Consider the following 19,013-nt stretch of genomic DNA (forward strand, 5'->3'; position numbering starts at 1 on the left):
AGCCTGGGGCCCTGAATAGCAGGATCCCAGGCCAACTAAGTCAAAAACCAGCAAAACACTAGGCAAAAAGTTGGGGGTAACCATAGTCAGATATCCACCTTCCTACACTCCCCTTCAAACCCACTCCCCCTGTCCCCTACAACACTCTTGGACAAACTGCAGACCCTGATCTGGAACTTTATCTGGGTAGGCAAACACGCCAAGACTCATGCCTATTTGCCATTACAAGGAGGTGGCTTTGGGATCCCGAAACCTTACTGCTACTATCAAGCAGCACAATTGCGCTACATGGTGGAGTGGCACGGAACATTAACTGAGAAGCATTGGTGTTTTGTGGACCAGGCGATTGCGGGCATGCACATTTGAAAAATTCGCTGGCTTCCAAAAACTCAGCCTGCCTAGTGTCGAAGTCTTACTGGTGATCCAAGACACTATTGGGGTCTTGGACAGCATTCAGCTGCGACATAGGCTCTGTACGCCAATATCCCCTCTGACTCCACTGATAGGCAGTCCACATTTCCCACCAGCGGCCACGGTGTGGCATATAGCCTGGAAGGATGCCAACTGCAAATGTATTGGGGATTTGACTCAGATGGTCTCATGGACTTCCCCAAGCTCCAAGCCTCTTATGGCCTCCCTGAGGACACATGCTGGCAATAAGTGGAGGTAGCTCACTGGATGACAACCGTGGATCCGACTGCACGCCGCAGTGTTGACACCCTTTGAAAAAAACGGCTGTTCATGAGACACACAGTTAAGAAAATACTCTGATATCTACACCTTTCTAAATGTACCGTAGTCCCTACTAAAATCACCAGGGCGCGCCAGATGGTAAAAGAAATGTGAGAGACTCTTCACTGACAAGGAGTGGGAAGACATACTACACCGGGCCAGGCATCTGCCTTAAACACCACCGGTGAAGAAATGCTCCTAAAAATTACACACTATTAGTACCTCACACCGGTTAAAATGGCTGCATGGGTTTCGGATGGGGATGACTGCTGCTGCAGATACTGTTGCCAACAGGGAACACTCACTCACCTTTTATGGCAATGCCACAAGCTACAACCTTTCTGGGAAGGGGTCCTAGAAGCGATAAATACCATGTATACAACAGATATTCAAAGGTTCCCATGCTATGTATTATTGTGCCTCCCAAACCGTTTGCTGTCCCCTATGGGTAAAGCCATCACTCTCGCACTTCCTCCTCCGCAAATGGGGCACCAAAACTATCCCAACACATTTAAATTGGCTACACAAATTATGGGACATAATAGGAATGGAGAAGCTAAGGGCATTGGCAATGCAGCGTCCTCCCCTTTTTGATAAAATGGGGCAATCCTGCCTTACATACCAGACTGCTGAGTTTCAGGAGCTGTCATGCCCCTGCTGCCTACAGGTTCTGCGTTTAATACCAGCAGTTTCACCCAACTAATATCACATTACCTGATTGCACCCCCTAGACTTTACTTCCAATGAGTAACGGCCCCCCATCTCTCTTCTTAACTGACTCAACAATGTCTACACCTATAATGTTCCCATAGTCTGATACTTACACCACCACCAGCCAATGGAGGTAGGTGGGCAGTATTGTATGGAGTCTAATTTGAAATAATAAAAACAGATCTAAATCCTAAAAGCCTACTTAAGTGGGTGGTAAAAGGTTTGCTGTGGATCCAACTGAAGTATGTAATTTACAGGCCCTGACTACATTAAGTACCACTTAACTAAGGATAAGGACTTACAAATAATTAGGATTTGCTAATTGGCTGCAAGCCCATTTTACCATATTTAAAGGAGAGCACATGCACTTTACAACTGGTTAGCAGTAGTAAAGGGTACAGAGTCCTAGAGGCCAACACACACTGGTTCAGAAAACAGGAGGGTGAATGCAAAAAACGTTTGGCCAGGATCCTGCAAAGAGGGTCACGACAAACACGTTTTCTTTTTTTTTTCTTTTTTACACTGCTTCATCTGCAGGCTGATGGGTGTCCCATCTACGGGTGTGCTGAAAATCACTAGAGATAGTGAGCTTGTCTGCAAATAAACAGGGGTGCTGACTAATGGCTTTGTAAATAATGTAGCGTTTTTGTGAAGGTGCTGTGGGCTGACAAAGGAGCCAATAGAGTTCCTTCAGGGTATAGGTGATGTAATCAGGTTTTTAAGGCCCTGGATAAGACATTCTGCAGATGCCCCCAAGTGGTGCCAGTGAAGTCTGGAAGGCCCTAGATTTTGGCATTAGCACCATCCATATGAGACAGTACAAGGGCTTGAACAGTAGTTCTGAAGCAATGGTTAGGCTGGTACCAGGTCACTTTATTTTTTGGCACTGTGTTTCTTAAAGGAGAGATTGGTGTTTGGTGTGAATCCAAGTGATTTGGTATTCGGTGAGAGTTTGGATTCCAAGCCATCAAGCTTCATGTCATTGGGCCAGATTTGTACTGCATCTGATTTGTTGCTCTTGGCATATAATAGAAATTCTATCTTGGCTGGATGGAGCTTCAGGTAGGTGCTGGACAACCAGGTCTGAATGATATGTAAGCAGTGTTTGAGGCACTGGGAGTCTGAAGCAGTACATCTTGATATGGTTATCTACGAGTAGAGCACCAGGCGGTTGAAGAGGAGAGGAAATAGTATGGAACACTGAGGGACTGGATATATGGGATAGGGATCTTTTGTGACCTGGAGGTGTCCATGTAAGCTAACTGATATTGGCTGAAATGGTAGGAGTATCACCAGGAGCACGGTTGGTGAATCCCATTCGCAACTCTGAGTGCGTACGGGAGTAGGATGGTTGACTGTCAAAGGCAGCTTGAATGTCCAGCAACATCAGTAGGATAGGGTAATCTTCATCTATGGTCAAGAGGGCATTTTCTACAAAGTGTAAGTTGGCGATCTCCATGCTGCAGCTTGATCCGAAGACAGCCACGTAGTAGTATAAGTGATGGATAGCATCAATGTGATCTTAGAGTTGAACATAGACTGCTTTTTTAATGACCTTGCAGATGAAAGGCAGGTCAGCGACGAGGTGTCATTTATCGAGGTCATCAAGGTCTAGTGTAGGTTTTTTTCGGAGAGGGAGGATCTTGCAGTATTGAGTTTAAGAAAATGCATGGAGTACAGGAGACATTAACAATGGTAAGCAAGATTAAGAGAGTGTCCCTGGAGAGCTTTGATGAAGGACAGTGGTTTTTGAGTGGCTTTGAAGAACTGGAGAACATCAGTCAGATTTAGGTGAGCTAGGGCTTTCAATGCTGAGCAGTGTTGAAATGGGCTGGATGTGAGAGATTAAGCAGGCTTTGTATCGTCAATACACAAGTGGTTTTTTTTCATTTTTTCACTGAAAAGATTGAGGTATTGCACTTTTCTATGAAGCGAGAACAGGCGGGTCTGGCTGGGGTGGATGCAATGCTTGATTGTTTTGAATAATTTTCTGCTTCTGTTGGTGGCTTTATTTATGGTGTTGTTAGAGTACTGTGCTTAGGCAGATGCAAGGAGCTGTCTGTTGCACGGAGGAACTTTGGTATCAAAAAGTCCTTGAAAGTTCGTTTTTTTCCTGTCTGCAGATTGCCCATTTGTCAGCAAGGTCTTCAGTATACCAGGGCGCTGAAGGCCTTGACGTGCACTTACATGATGTAATTGCAGTGTAGACCTTCACATAGCTTTCCAAGAAAATGTTGAACTTTTATATAGGGGTGTTTGCATTGGAGTTGATGGAGGTGGGTGATGGGTTCAAGAATGTGGTTGTCTATGGAGAAGTCTTTGAAGGATCAGAAGGGTTGGACTTGTGTTGACCTTGGTTTCTTGGTAGCACGCTGAGAAAGGACATTGGGATGGCAGAGTGGGGGAAAACAGGGTTTACAACGCGGTTTACAAAACGCTGTGCTATTACAACGCAGTCATTACAACGACTGCGTGGTTAGTACGCAATACCTTTACATCACAAGTCATTACAACGATTTGCTGTGGCGGCGCAAATGTATTGGATAAAAAATCCAACACTTTCCCTGCAGTTGCACAAACTGGAGTAGAAATAGTAAATACTATTCCCAAGTCCAGCACGCCCCTACAGCAAGTTGTTGTAATGATTTGTGATGTAAAGGTATTGCGTACTAAGAACGCAGTCGTAACAACTGCTTTCTAATAGCATGCAATATATTTGCATGCATTATAACATGCTATATTCGGCAGAGTGGTCAAAGGGTGTAGATAGGAGGATGTGGCCTTTGGAGACTGTTGGTTGTTTCACATGCTGTACCAATCTGAGTGTACTGATGATTGACCAGGGTGCCTTGTGGTTTTTTGGGGGGCTTCCACTGTTTGGCAGGTTAAGTGCACCCAAAGGTGTGCTATGGGCATGTCAGATGGACTAGGTGGTGAGGAGATCTGAGAATGTATCAATGAAATCCTTATTCTGCTCACAAGGCGTGCATGGAAGGTGGCAGGCTGAGTTGAAGAGAGGGAAATGGCATGTCAGAGGCTCTATGGAGTTGTGTTACCTGCTTGCCTAGTGTGCAGGACCAGGAGAACTTATTGATCACAGTTGTGCCTCCTCCATTCTCATGTGCGCAGTCCGCACAATGGATGCTGTAGCATGTGGGAAGAACATCCAGGATGTGCGAAGATATGGGGGTGAGCCAGGTTTGTTAAGAAGACGTCAAGGTTTTCATAGCGGATTAGGTTTGAATTGTCTGGTATGTGGAGTACTGCAGAAGGAGCACTAGTGATTGAGATTTCTTTTTGAGGGTGTGTGGTAGTTAGTGGGATATGTATGAGGTTGGGTCTATGTGTTGTGCACATGCTATGTGAATACCTAAGGAATATGCTACTTACCAGTATGCATCTGTTCTTGGCATGTAGGGCTGCTGACATTCATATCTGTGCATAGATCGCCGCCTAGTGTTAGGTCCGGATGATTGCACGTTGTTGTCCTGGAAGAGTCTTCGAAGTATCACGAGATAGGTGGCTCCTCCCTCGGACTACAGTGCGTATGGGCATCCTCTCCATCCTCAGATTGTTTTTCGCCTTTGTGGCAGAGATGGCGTATGGTACAGTAAAGGGTGTCCATGCAAGAAAGTAAGAAATAGATATGGAATGCTACAGCTGCGACAGGCACCGGGGAGGAGGGTGGGCGATATGAATGTCAGCAGCCCTACATGCCAAGAACAGATGCATACTGGTAAGTAGCATATTCCGTTCGAGGCATGTGGGCTGCTGAATTCATATCTGTGCATAGAATGTATAGCAGTTTCTCCCTTAGCGGTGGCTACCTGTGCCAGCTGCAGCAGTCTGAAAAAGAGTTTTTCGAACAGCCTGTCCTACAGCTGCTTGTTGTTTGGAATGTACATCTACACAATAGTGTTTTGTGAATGTATGTATGGTAGACCATGTGGCTGCTCTACATATTTCCTCTAGAGGAATATTTCCTAGGAAAGCCATGGATGCCCCAAGTTTGCGTGTAGAATGCGCCCTTGGGGGAACTGTTAAAGTGCGTTTTGCTTTGAGATAACATATTTGGATGCACTTAACGATCCATCTGGCTAACCCAGGTTTTGAAATGGGGTTGCCTTGTGTTGTGGTGAGAAGGCAACAAACAACTGTTTAGTTTTTCGAAAATCCTTAGTTCTATCAATGTAGTATAGAAGTGCTCTTTTGACATCTAGTGTGTGTAGAGCCCTTTCAGGTACTGACTGTGGATTTGGGAAGAACACTGGCAGTTCTATTGTTTGATTGATATGAAACTGGGATACCACCTTGGGCATGAACTTAGGGTTTGTTCTAAGAACTACCCTATTGGCATGTATTTGGATGAATGGCTCTTGAATAGTTAGGGCTTGTAGCTCACTAACTCTTCTAAGTGAAGCAATTGCCACTAGGAATGCCACTTTCCATGTTAAAAATTGTAATTCGCAGGAATGCAATGGTTCAAATGGTGGTCCCATCAGTCTGGTTAAAACGATGTTAAGGTTCCAGACAGGGGAAGGTGGGTGTTTTGAGGGGATTATTCTTTTGAGTCCCTCCATGAATGCCTTAATCGCAGGTACTCTGAATAGCGAAAGATGCTGCCTGTTTTGAAGATAAGCTGCAATGTCAGCCAAGTGCATTCTAATAGATGAATAAGCTAGATTGCAACGATGTAGGTGCAAAAGATAGCAAATGATATTTTGCGTTGAAGCATCTAGTGAGTTTACGTCATTGTAGTAAATGACAAAACGCTTCCATTTCGCGGCATAACAAGCTGTGGTTGTAGGTTTTTTTGCCTCCTTGATAATGTTCATACAGTCAGGAGGTAAGTTTAGGTACCCAAACTCTAAGACTTCAGGAGCCAGATTGCAAGGTTCAGCTGTTGCGGATTTGGGTGCTGTATGTCTCCATGGCTCTGAGTGAGTAGAGTGGGCGTTAGCCGCAGTCTTTGATGAGGTACCACGGAAAGTTCTAGGAACGTTGTGTACCATGGTTGCCTCGCCCATGTTGGAGCAACCAGGATGTTCTAGGAACGTTGTGTACCATGGTTGCCTCGCCCATGTTGGAGCAACCAGGATTAGTGTCAGTGAATGCTGGCGGTTTGCTTGCCACTAGCGGTAGTAACGGTGCTGGGGGAAAAGCGTACGCAAATCTGCCTGACCAGTTCATCCATATCGCATTGCCCTGCGACTGCGGATGTAGAAACCTGGTGGCAAAGTACCGTCATTTTGCGTTTTCCTTTGAGGCGAACAGGTCTATCTCTGGTTGTCCCCACTGTTGGAAGTATGGTTGGAGCACCGTGGGATGAATCTCACACTCGTGCATCTGTTGGCTGTGTCTGCTGAGCAGATCCGCTACTTGGTTGTGTTTGCCTGGGAGGTGTTCCGCCATGAGAAAAAAATGTCTTTGGATGGCCCACTTCCACATGCTTTGTGCTAGATGTGATAGCTGTGGAGAGTGTGTTCCTCCCTGTTTCTGTATGTAGTACATTGCTGTCATGTTGTCCGTCCGGATCAACACAGCTTTGTTGCATAAATGTACTTTGAACGCTTTCATTGCCAGAAAAATTGCCATCATTTCCAGCAAGTTGATGTGCATTTTCTTTTGTTGTGCTGTCCATAGGCCCTGCACTGTGTACTGAAGGACACATCCTATGAGAGATGCGTCCGTTGTCAGCACTATTTGTGGTACAGGCTCCTGGAACAGTCGTCCCTTGCAAAGGTTTTGTGGATTCCACGGATGTACGTCGTTACAACGCGATGTTTTACATCGCAGTACTTTACGACGCATGTTTTACAACGCAAGTCGTTACCACGACTTACGTTGTTGAGGGCTGGATAGTGAATAGTTTAATTTACTATTCCAACTCCAGTCTCCATGGATAGTAGGGAAGGAGTTGGATAGTAAATTAAACTATTTATTATCCTGGAGCACCCCCCAGCGCAATTCGTTGTTACAACTTGCGTTGTAAAAGTTGCGTCGTAAGGGAACTGCGGTGTAACATCCGCGTTGAAAAGGATGTTCCCCGGATTCCACCAATGCAGAGAGTTGTATGCACGACTGGTCACCAACACTAGGTCTTTCAATTGTCCTTGAGCCTGGTTCCACTGCCGTGCTAAGCACTCCTGTAGCAGGCGCATGTGTAGTCTGGCGTGAGGGACTATGAAGATGCACGAGGCCATCATGCCTATGAGTTGCATAAACACTCGGGCAGAGAGCGAGTGTTGGGACTTGAACTTTTGGATTAGTAGCTGCATACTGTTTATTCTTGCAGTGTTTGGGTATGCTTTTGCTGTCAAGGTATCCACTGTTGCTCCTAGGTACTGCTGTACATGGGATGGCTGAAGGTGAGATTTTTGGTAGTTTAGGGTGAAGCCTAGGCTGTGCAGCAGGTGAATTGTTTTTGACATGTGGCTGGCACACTGCTGGGCTGACTTTGCTTGTATAAGCCAGTCGTCCAGGTATGGATAGATGTGAATATGTTGTCTCCTTAAATGTGCAGCCACTGTCGCTAGGCATTTTGTGAACATTCTTGGAGCTGTTGTTACTCCAAATGGAAGCACTTTGAATTGGTAATGTTGATTTAGTAGCATAAACCTGAGATACTTCCTGTGAGCAGGATGTATCGGGATATGGAAATATGCGTCTTTGAGGTCCAAGGTTGCGAGGAAGTCTCCTTGCCGCAACAGTGGTAACACTTGTTGTAGAGTGAGCATATGAAAATGCTCGGATAAGATGTATTGATTTAGGGGCCTGAGGTCCAATATTGGTCTGAGAGACCCGTCCTTTTTGGGGATGAGGAAGTATAGCGAATATACTCCTGTACCTTAATGTTCTAATGGTACAAGTTCTATGGCCCCTTTTTTGCAGCATGCTGATAACTTCTTGTTGCAATAAGTTGAGGTGCTCTGCGGACATAGGCCGGTGTTTTGGAGGTATGTTGGGTGGTGTGGAGTTTAGCTCTAGGCAATAGCCATGTTGGATAATTTGCCTTACCCACTTGTCTGTAGTGATGTTTTTCCAGACTGGTAGGAATTGTTGTAAACGTCCCCCGACCGGTGTTATGTGGTCTGGGGGTAGCGCTAAGGAGTCACTGTTTTGTATTTGCAGAGGATCGGGTGGTGTTGTTCCCTCGTCCTCTGCCTTTGTTATTATTGCCGCGGTATCCACCTGTATTGTTTTTATTGGAGGTGGTTTGTGTGTTTCCTTTATAGTTTGTGGTCTGCTGTGATGAGGTACCTCTTGCAGCCCCTCTGTAGCCTGAGCGACGAAAGGAGCCTCTATGTTGTTGTGACTGTAGGGCTCCCATTGACTTAGCCGTCTCAGTGTCTTTTTTCATTTTGTCCAGTATTGTATCTACATCTGGACCAAACAAGAAGTCAGGATTAATGGGCTGGTTTAACAAAGTGGACTGAACTTTGTTCTTAAAACCAGAAATGCGTAGCCACGCATGTCTCCTGATCATAACACTAGTGTTAATAGATCTAGCAGCTGTATCCGCCACATCTAAGGCACATTTAATGGAAGCGTTTGTGATTAGCTTTCCCTCTTGTATTAGTTGTTCAGCTTGTTCTTTGTAAGCGTCAGGTAGATGCTGTAAAAGCGTTTCTAAGGTATCATAGTGTGCCCTGTCATACCTGGCTTGTGTGTTTGATATTCTCCATATATTAGCCGCCTGTGCGGCTACCCTTTTCCCCGATGCCTCAAAAATCTTTGATTGTTTGTCGGGGGTGCAGCTTCCCCAGTTGTTTGAGAGTTTGCACGTTTACATGCATTTGCCACCACCAAAGAATCTAGAGGCAGTTGTCCCTTAATGTATGTAGGGTCTACTGGCGCTGGCCTGCATTTCCTTTCTATCCTTGGGTTGATGACCCTGGCCCTAGTGGTATCCTTAAATATGTCCCCTGCATGTTTAAGTACCCCTTTTAACATGGGCAGTGTTTTAACTGTCCTTTCTGATGTTGCAAAAGTGTCAAAGAGGAAATCTTCCTCTACAGGATCTGCATGTATGTCCACATTGTGATGGCTTGCTGCTCTTTCTATTAATGAATTAAAAGCAGCTGTGTCTTCTGTAGGAGAAGGCCTAGCAGGGTATGCCGGTGTATCAGGGATGGGTTGCGAATCACCTGGTTGTGTTGGGTCAACCCATGGCTGTGTGTGACTGTCTGGGTCAACATCCACTGGATAGTTGTATTCTTGATCATATTCCTCATCCACTTCCTCATCTGAGTGTGTGGGTGTATATGAATATGTGTGTGGCCTATGTGGCTGAATTGGCTTAAAAAGAATAGGTGAGGTAGAACAGTCCCTTTTCTTTTTAAGTGTAATAGTGTAGATGTCCCTTTCAGTTTCTGGCCTAATATTCCTCTTGTAGAGAGTGAGTTTGCCAGAGCTAGGATCAATATAGAGTTTTGATTGTTCAACGGATTCAGGGTCTGGATGTAAGACTTCCTGTTCAGCAGTTTTTTGTGGTTTTGCTAAAGTCTTTTGTTTTATTAGCTTTGGTTCGACGCCGGCTTTAGGGTCGACCCCCTTTGAGGTAGGCGGGAGGCCAAATTTAATCGGTCCGATTGTCTTTTGTGGTACTACGGTTTGTTTTTGTAGTGCCGGTTTCTTTGGTGCCGAAGTTTTGTCGACAGTCTTTTTTGGATCGAGTACTACTTTTTGTACTTGTGCTGATTTTGGAACCGATGGTCCTGGATCGACGCCCTTTGATGTAGGTTCGATTCTCTTTTTCGGTTCGATTTTGTTCGGCTCGATGCTTTTCTCTTGGATAGCAATTGATTTGTCGGCCTTTTGTTTGTGTTCGACAACCTTCTTTGGATCGAGTCCCTTGTTTGTCTTTTCAGCACTCGGCGCCGATGTTTTCGGTTCGACGCCCTTTTGTTTTGGCGCAGGCACCGGGGCGCTGCTTTTCGGCTCGATGACTTTTATGTTCGACGCCGATGGTTCAACATAGTTAGGCCCGAAGACAGTGTTGTCTACAAGCTTCTTCGGTCTCGACTCCGATGGATCGACGTAATACGGTCCGAAGACCGTGTAGTCGATCAGTTTCAGTTTCGGTTTCTGTTCTACCACCTTTGGTTTCGACATCACCAATCTTGGAGGTTGTTGATTCGAGGGCTCTTTAGTAATATTCTTAGCCGGGCTGTATTGCGGGGCTGTAGAATGTCTTTCGAGATCTTGGCTAAGGCCTTGTGGCGATGCCTCGACCTGAGCCTGTTCAACCATGGAGGTGAATGTATAGGCCGCCGTAGTTACGGTTGGGCCCGTTTCGTCACTGGAGTCGTCCTCTACGGCTCAAATCCCTTGCTAGTCGTCCCCTACCTCGACGATGTCTTCTTCCTCGTCGATGTAGTAGTCGGAGTCATGCTCCGATCCTTGATCCGACTGTTCTTCATAGTCTTCTGCCTCGACACGACAAGATCGTCTTCGTCGCCGAAGATATTCTCTGGCTCTGGCGCATGTCTCTGCATGGTGAGTCTAGCTGCCCGTCGAGTTCAAAGTGTCTTTTTTGAATGAAACTGGGCACAGGCTAGGCAGTCGGATTCATCATGTTCTGGAGATAAACACTTGTTACATACAGGGTGTTTATCGATATGTGGGTACTTGGAGTTACATTGAGGGCATCTCTTGAACGGGCTCCGTTCCATCAACGAGTGGTCGCGTGGCGTCGAGAAGGCCCGCAGCCCGATTCGACGTCCCAAGTAGTATAAAGTTTGTAAAGAAGTTTTCGGCACCGATACGAGACAATACCAACGAAAGCGGAGGCCTTTTGGCCTCTAGAAAGAGTAGTTTCGATTCCGAACTTCGAGTAAAGGAAGATACATCCGAACCCAATGGCGGAAAAAAACAATCTGAGGATGGAGAGGATGCCCATACGCACTGTAGTCCGAGGGAGGAGCCACCTATCTCGGGATACTTCGAAGACTCTTCCAGGACAACAACGTGCAATCATCCGGACCCAACACTAGGCGGCGATCTATGCACAGATATGAATTCAGCAGCCCACATGCCTCGAACATAAATGTTCATTAGGAAGGAGAGCAAAAAACCCTTTGTAAAGGGCTATATTAATTCCAATCAAGCTTTGGTGTGCGCTACACAGGTCAAAATGTTTTATCAAAGATATTAGTGTTGCATGCCAAGGATTACGGTCTTGGCTACCCCAGGCTAAAATTCCTATGTCTCTCAGACCAAAGTGAATAGTCTTGTAGTTCTGAATAGTTGAGAAAACAGGTAGGCATCTCATCACATTGTGCAGATAATTAAAGAGGTTGCTTCAGAACCTGCCAAGACTTGCAGGGTTATTTGTACTCAGGAATTTTATCACTTAAACACTGAAAAGCAAAGTATTACCAAAAGTGAACACAAAAGTAGTAATATACACACCATTATCATTATAACCTACCTCTATATAGATGCAAAATAAATACACAATTGTTTAACTGGAATTTTCCCCTCTTTTTTTTAAATGCAACAAACAAATTCAAAATAATATTGGCAAAGATTGTACTAACACTAAACTATACCACTATTGAGAAATACAGCCTAACTCAGAATACCTCTCCTCTTCAATAATGAAGAGTGCCTTCTTAGCAAGACAGTCTGTCCATTATTGGAGATGTTCTTATTCACTCAACAATACCCAATATCAAGACACTTCATAAAGCACAAAAGCAGTAGTGTGCAAAAAAAAACACAAAAAACCCCACAAAATGGTTACAAAGTACTACTTCGATCAGGAACGTTTTACTGGCTCTGTCACTGTATTGTTGCAAGTAACTTATCTACATCTAGCACTAATTGAGACTAATTGAAACTGGTTTGCTGATTAAATAAAATTACTGTTATGACGATCTACACTGCATCTGTGCTTCACTGTTAAGTTATTATGAATTGTATCTAGATTACCTATTGTCCTCTGAATACCCTAGAAAACATTTGTTCTACATTCTATCCCATTACCCTGGTTCCTGATAGGTCTAATAGGTAGCCTTCTTCTGTTACAAGTACATTAGTAGGGCATTCTCCCAATCAGCGCTGATTTCTCTTACATCAAATGACCTCTCAAACGTTTAAAACCCTGAATTTATATACACAGTTTGAAGAAAGCACGAAGTAGCTTTCCTACTTCCAAAGCTGATCATGTGTACATAATGTGAAGAATTCAAAAGCAGTAAAGGGCTGCATGTGTTGAATGAAGGCAATAAAAATGCCCACTACGGCAACGCCCTTTATGCAGGTATCCCTGCATACAGCTTACGGCGTCTGCAGCAGATACAAAACCAGGCGGCCCGCCTGGTATTCAATCTTCCTAAATTTTACCGTTCCTCCCCCCTCCTGAAAACCCTACACTGGCTCCCTGTGCGAGCCCGGATCCAATTCAAGCTCGCCTCCATCACCTTTTTGGCCCGATTGGGCCTGGCACCAGCATTCATCTCCTCCGAGATCACCCACTATGTACCCACCAGGGAACTTCGTTCGTCCTCTCAGTCCCTCCTCACCATCCCACGCTACCGGACAAGAAGTGGGGAGGTTCGAAATTTGCCACCCTTGCCCCTACACTCTGGAATTCCCTCCCCCTAGAACTCCGCACCATCACCCTCTACTCTCAATTTCGTAAACATCTCAAGACCCATCTGTTCGCTAAGTCTTTTGACTAAATCCTCATCAGCTCTCCCCGTCTTTTTAGCCCTGGACCCTGTTAGTTCTAGCGCCAAGAAACCGCAGGTGTATGAGCGCTCTATAAATATTTTAAAACTCAAACACACACTTATTTAAATTCCAAATATTATCGCAACCGTATCATCGCTAAAATAGACTTTTATAACACCCCACTGCAATGATTTTATATTATGTGTTATAGTGCACTTGGACAAACAAAGGTTATCTATACTCAACTCTTACAACCTAAATGGGTCAATTAATGCTGCAATGGCCCTATGTTCCTAAATAAATCTTGGGCGAAAGCTCTTAGCCCCTTACTTGGTGATCTTTACTCTTTATTGAAATGCCCACTGCTATAATTTTGCCCTCTGATTGTACCACCACTCATTAAAACGAAGGATAATTTTTAACTTTGAAAGTAGTGTTAGGCGGTCTATGCAGCCCTCTGTCAAATAGCAAGCCATTTTTATTGGCAGCCAGAACAAGTTTAAGCGCCCCTCTGTCATAAAACATTCTTTAACATTATATCAAAGGAACTCGAGATTGAACAATAATTACAGGTGCAACAGAGCCCTCTACAGAAATGGGCTTGCGTGGCAAGAGACTAGGTGGAGAGCATGAATGAAGGTTACAGTCAAAAGACAATGTCAGACAAATGTGGAGGGGTGGGGGACATGAGGACTTGCTGCAGGTGTAGCCTGCTGTACGCTTACGGCTGAGGTAGTGGAAAATTCCAACAACAAACTCCAGAATTTCACAGAAAAATCAACTTTTAACGCATGTTGGATTTCAACCTGCATTGATGGCAGTTCTATTGTCATATGCAAGAGAATGCAGAAATCATGCTCAAAGTTAAATATAGCTTTTACAGAGAAACATCTGCTACCTACCTTAGGTTTTCCATTTCCATTGGCAAATTGTAACTCAGAAGTCTGTCCAGCTTTCGTATATGAGATTCTCTAGTGAATTTAAGTTTCAGCACTTGATTTAGATACCTGTAAGGAAAATGCATACTTGCTTCAAGAATATGCATATACAAACACATTTGCAACTATTTCAATAACTTATTTTTCTTGTTTAAGTCATCACTATTGAGGCACTGAAAGACGAAAACGGTATTTACAAGTTACCATGATTCTCAATCATGAGCAGAAAGCTATTCCAAAAGAAACAAACACTAAAGGCAAGGTTTCCTTCAATAAACTTGCTTAACCACTTGCATGCTAATGACAAGGTGAACTAGTCATGAGGCACACTGGATCTGTGCTCATGACAAGGTCAACTCGTCATGTATAATGGGATTCATAAATCTGCAGCACGGGAGGGGAAAACCCCTTAGCAGCCAAGTGGTTAATGTCAATGAAAAAAGTTCACAGTAAGTGACATTATGGTTGATAAACTATGAATCAGTGAAATTTGCTGCTCTCTGCATCAACCTAAAGCTACTGGTCCCTAAATATATGCTGTGAGCTCCACCACAGACATTCATTTAATGTGACTTTTGGTGCACAAGCAGGTTTTTTTGGTCCATATGCGACAACCTATAAAGATTAAAATAGTTCATAAACCAGTTCAAGGTGTTTGTTAATCAACACAGACTTCTTTTTCCATTTATGAAATGTTAAAATGGTCTTCTCTTAAAAAAAACACCTTTCACCATGTCTTTCTTTTCCGCTTCCGATTATACCTCCTTAAATTAGAAATGGCTTGGTTCACAAGTTGCCCTAGGGTTCACAAACAGATTCAAACTTGTAAAGAGTCAAAAAACTGAATTGAAGAGAAAAACTGAATTTGTTATGGCATCTAAGACATACAGTAGGGGTTTGCAGGTGGATGGTACTGTAAACATTTGATTTTTTTGACTCACTAGAAAATGGCTTGTGTAAAATGTATTGTTTACCATTTTAAGTGACCATAGTCATTTTTGCTCTCCTGTTACAGCAAAAGATGCTGAAAGAGTTACAAACTTGACATTAAGACAGAAAAAATAATGTTCCTGTAACTCCAGTTCTCTTGTGGGGGAATTTTCATTACAGTCTTAAGGACTGAATAGTCACACCCACGTGCGGGGACCCCAGGGCACTTCAATATACATCTTATTAAATGTTGATTTTCGCCTCTCTTTGGAAAGGCCTGCAGAGATACTTAAGAAAGAAAACAGATAATGCAGTCTATAGACATAGGCTACAATGGCCCACTTATTCATAATGAGCTAAAAAAAGGAGGCACAAGGAAGCATATATATATCAATTAATGATGCCTTAGGAAACAGTTTAAATCTCCCCTTTTTATGGTCGAGTAGACCAGGACAGTGTAGCCTCATAGGCTAATATTAGATGGTTAAAATTGTAACAATCTTTAAGAATCCAGAGACCACCAGTATCCCATCTTGTTCAGCAGATGACAGTTGCTTCAGTTCCTTACAAAGGCAATGCATGATAATACGTAGCTAATAAGGTTACCTCTATTCACTCCACTGTGCTTCCACCTATAATGAGAATTCCCCTACGAGAGAACTGGAGTTACAGGTTACAAAACTATTCCTTCTCTCGTAGGGGATTTCTGTTTATAGTCATAGCACTGAATAGAGTAGCAAACCCATCTGACTAATAGCGGCGGGGAAGACAGAGAATCCACTATGGTAGTCTAAGAGAATACATTTCTGAGGGAAGCCTGTCCGACATAAGCATTTGCTCTAGTGTCAGTCTAGGCAATATTGTGCTTGGTGAATTAATAAACTGATGTCCACGCGGATGCTTGCAAATATCTGGAATTGGAATATTCCTTAATAAAGCAGCAGTAGCCGCTTTACCTCTAGTGGAGTGTGCTCTGGGTTTAGCAGACAAAGATTTGTTAACTTTTTGATAGCACAATAGGATCCACCTGGAAATGAATTGTTTGGAAGTGGTCCACCCAGTGCTGACCAGATCATAGTTGATGAACAATTGGTCTGATTTACAAATTTCCTTTGAGATAAAGCTTTAGAACTCTCCTCACATCTAGGGAGTGAAGAGAACTGTCAGCTAGAGAGATTCTGAAAAAAAGTAAGCAAAGATGGTCTGGTGGACATGGAAGTCTGAAATAACCTTAGGGAGGAACTTTGGATGAGTTCTCATGAACACTTTGTTATGGTGAAAAACCGTTGGTTCATGAGAACATAAGGCTTGGATCTCGCTAACCCTGCAAGCAGATGTAATATCTACAAGGAAAGCTGTCCTCCAAAAAAGGTGTTGCAGGGAGGTTTTGTGGATCAGTTCAAAGGGATCCTGCATAAGACGTGAAAGTACCACATTAAGGGGCCGATTAGGATGGCGGACGGATTGCCCCCGCCGGGCTGGCGGTATCCACCGCCATCCTCACTGAAATGACCCCCCGCCACATTAGGATGGCTGGGGGGTCCGCGGCGGACGGGTAGACCGTCCGCCGCTTTACCGCCGCTGTTGCCTTGAGACCGTGGCGGAAAAGGTCTAATATGGTGGGGGTGTCTATCAGACACCGCCAGCCATATTAGAATGGGCTTTGGGGAATGCCTTTCCGTGGCGACAATGACGCCACGGAAAGGGATACGGTCTTTGCTTTGGGGGCCCCGTTGCAGGCCCCCAGGGTGAAGGGGGAGTGGGGGGTGCACATGGGGGTACCTATGGTACCCCCCTGCGTTTCAAAGTACAACATGGCAGGCACCGCGCGGTGTCTGTCATGTTGTGCTTTGAAACGCACAACATGCATTTTTAGCATTGCGGCGGGCGGTGCTGAAATGCGGGATCCACCCGCCACTGTGGCAGGTGCATCCTAATTCGACGCACTGGACCTCCGCCATTATGGTGGACGATCCCTTGCCATGCTTGACAGGATGGCGGACAGACAAAGTCAAGCTGCCATCCTAATCAGCCCCTGAGTTCCCATGGTGGAGTGGGATGGATGCCTAATGGTAGGCAAAACCTTCTTCAACCCTTCTAAACAATCCTTAATGACAGGGAGTTTCGAAAGAGGTTTGTGAGGGATATTTTCTGTAGGCAATAAGAGCTGCCTGGTGAACCTTTATAAAAAGAGAATTGCAGCCATTTTTCTCTAGGTGCAATAGGTATCGAAGAATAACATTTTCTTAGCAAGTAGTAGGGTTCACGTTCTTGGAGGAACACCATATACAAAATCTCTTGAAGGCATAAGCGGAACGATTGGAAGATCTCCTTACAGTCGTATGGCAGGTTCAAATGTCTATACTGTACTAGCTGAGGAGCCATGCAGTCAAATTCAAGCAGGAGAGATTAGGATGACCCATCTGGACTCTGAACTGTTAGGAGGTCTGGCCTGCATGGTAGCTTGAGACGTGGACACAAGGACTGGTTAAGCAGGTCTGTGAACCACCACGGATGTGGCCACTCTGGAGCTATGAGAATCATCTTGGCTTTTGAGTGGGATAGCTTGATTAGGACAGCTTGATTAGGACTGCCTGGATCAGGGGAACTGGTGGAAAGGCGTAAAGAAATTTGCCAGACAAGTTGATCCATAGGGCATTCCCCAGAGTCTCTGGCTGGTTGTACTCTAGGTGAAGCCGTGGCATTTTGTTTTCAGTGGCCAAGAAGCCGATAGTTGGAGTGCCCCACATGTGGAAGATACTTTGTACGATGGCATTGTGCAAGACCCACTTGTAGTTTTCTTTAAGCGCTCTGCTTAGTGCATCTGCTTGAACATTTTTAAACCTGGGAGGTGAGTTGCATTGATCTGTGGGTTCCTGGCCAAGAGCCACTTTCAGATGGCCTGGGCCTCAAGTGACAGGGCTCTGAACCTCGTTCCCCCCTGCTTGCTAGGTAGTACATTGTGGTGGTATGGCCTGTCTGAAAAGGAATATGCTACTTACCAGTATGCATCTGTTCTTGGCATGTAGGGCTGCTGACATTCATATCTGTGCATAGATCGCCGCCTAGTGTTGGGTCCGGATGATTGCACATTGTTGTCCTGGAAGAGTGTTCGAAGTATCACGAGATAGGTGGCTCCTCCCTCGGACTACAGTGCGCATGGGCATCCTCTCCATCCTCAGATTGTTTTTCGCCATTGTGGCAGAGATGGAGTATAGTACAGTAAGAGATGTCCATGCAAAAAGTGAATGCTACAGCTGCGACAGGCACCGAGGAGGTGGGTGGGCGATATGAATGTCAGCAACCCTACATGCCAAGAACAGATGCATACTGGTAAGTAGCATATTCCGTTCGATGCATGTGGGCTGCTGAATTCATATCTGTGCATAGAATGTATAGCAGTATCTCCCCTAGCGGTGGCTGCCTGTGTCAGCTGCAGCAGTCTGAAACAGAGTTTTGAGAACAGCGTGTCCTACAGGAGCTTGCTGTTTGGAATGTACATCTACACAATAGTGTTTGGTAAATGTATGTATGGTTGCCCATGTGGCTGCTCTACAAATTTCGTATAAAGGAATATTTCCTAGGAAAGCCATGGATGCCCCTAGTTTGCGTGTGGAATGCGCCCTAGGGGGAACTGTTAAAGTGTGTTTTGCCTTTAAATAACATATCTGAATGCACTTAACGATCCATCTGGCTATACCCAACTTTGAAATAGGGTTGCCTTTGTGTTGTGGTGAGAAAGCAACAAACAACTGTTTTGTCTTTCGAAATGCATTAGTTCTATCTATATAGTATAGCTCTTTTAACATCTAGTATGCAAGGCCCTTTCAGCTACTGTCTGTGGATTTTGAAAGAACACTGGCAGTTCTATTGTTTGATGGATATGAAAATGGGATACCACTTTTGGCATGAATTTAGGGTTTGTTCTGAGAACTAATCTATTTGTATGTACTTGAATGAATGGCTCTTGAATAGTTAGGGCTTGGAGCTCACTAACTCTTCGAAGTGAAGTTATGGCAATAA

The 19,013-nt window shown here is 44.6% G+C and overlaps 1 protein-coding gene across 2 annotated transcripts in view; it reads right to left on the reverse strand.

The window, feature by feature from the left end:
* The window catches only part of LOC144823928 (choline kinase alpha-like), a 171,507-nt gene that overhangs the window by 111,048 nt on the left and 41,446 nt on the right, over positions 1-19,013 (reverse strand). For both annotated transcript variants that reach the window (XR_013608859.1, XM_078682849.1), the window contains exon 6: positions 14,025-14,129. Coding sequence is in view for 1 of the 2 variants with exons in the window: in XM_078682849.1 (XP_078538975.1) it covers positions 14,025-14,129 (105 nt within the window). In the remaining variant the exon portion in view is untranslated. The remainder of the gene's footprint in view (positions 1-14,024; positions 14,130-19,013) is intronic.

This window comes from Lissotriton helveticus, chromosome 3_1 (assembly GCF_964261635.1).
Source record: "Lissotriton helveticus chromosome 3_1, aLisHel1.1, whole genome shotgun sequence".
Classification (NCBI taxonomy): domain Eukaryota; kingdom Metazoa; phylum Chordata; class Amphibia; order Caudata; family Salamandridae; genus Lissotriton; species Lissotriton helveticus.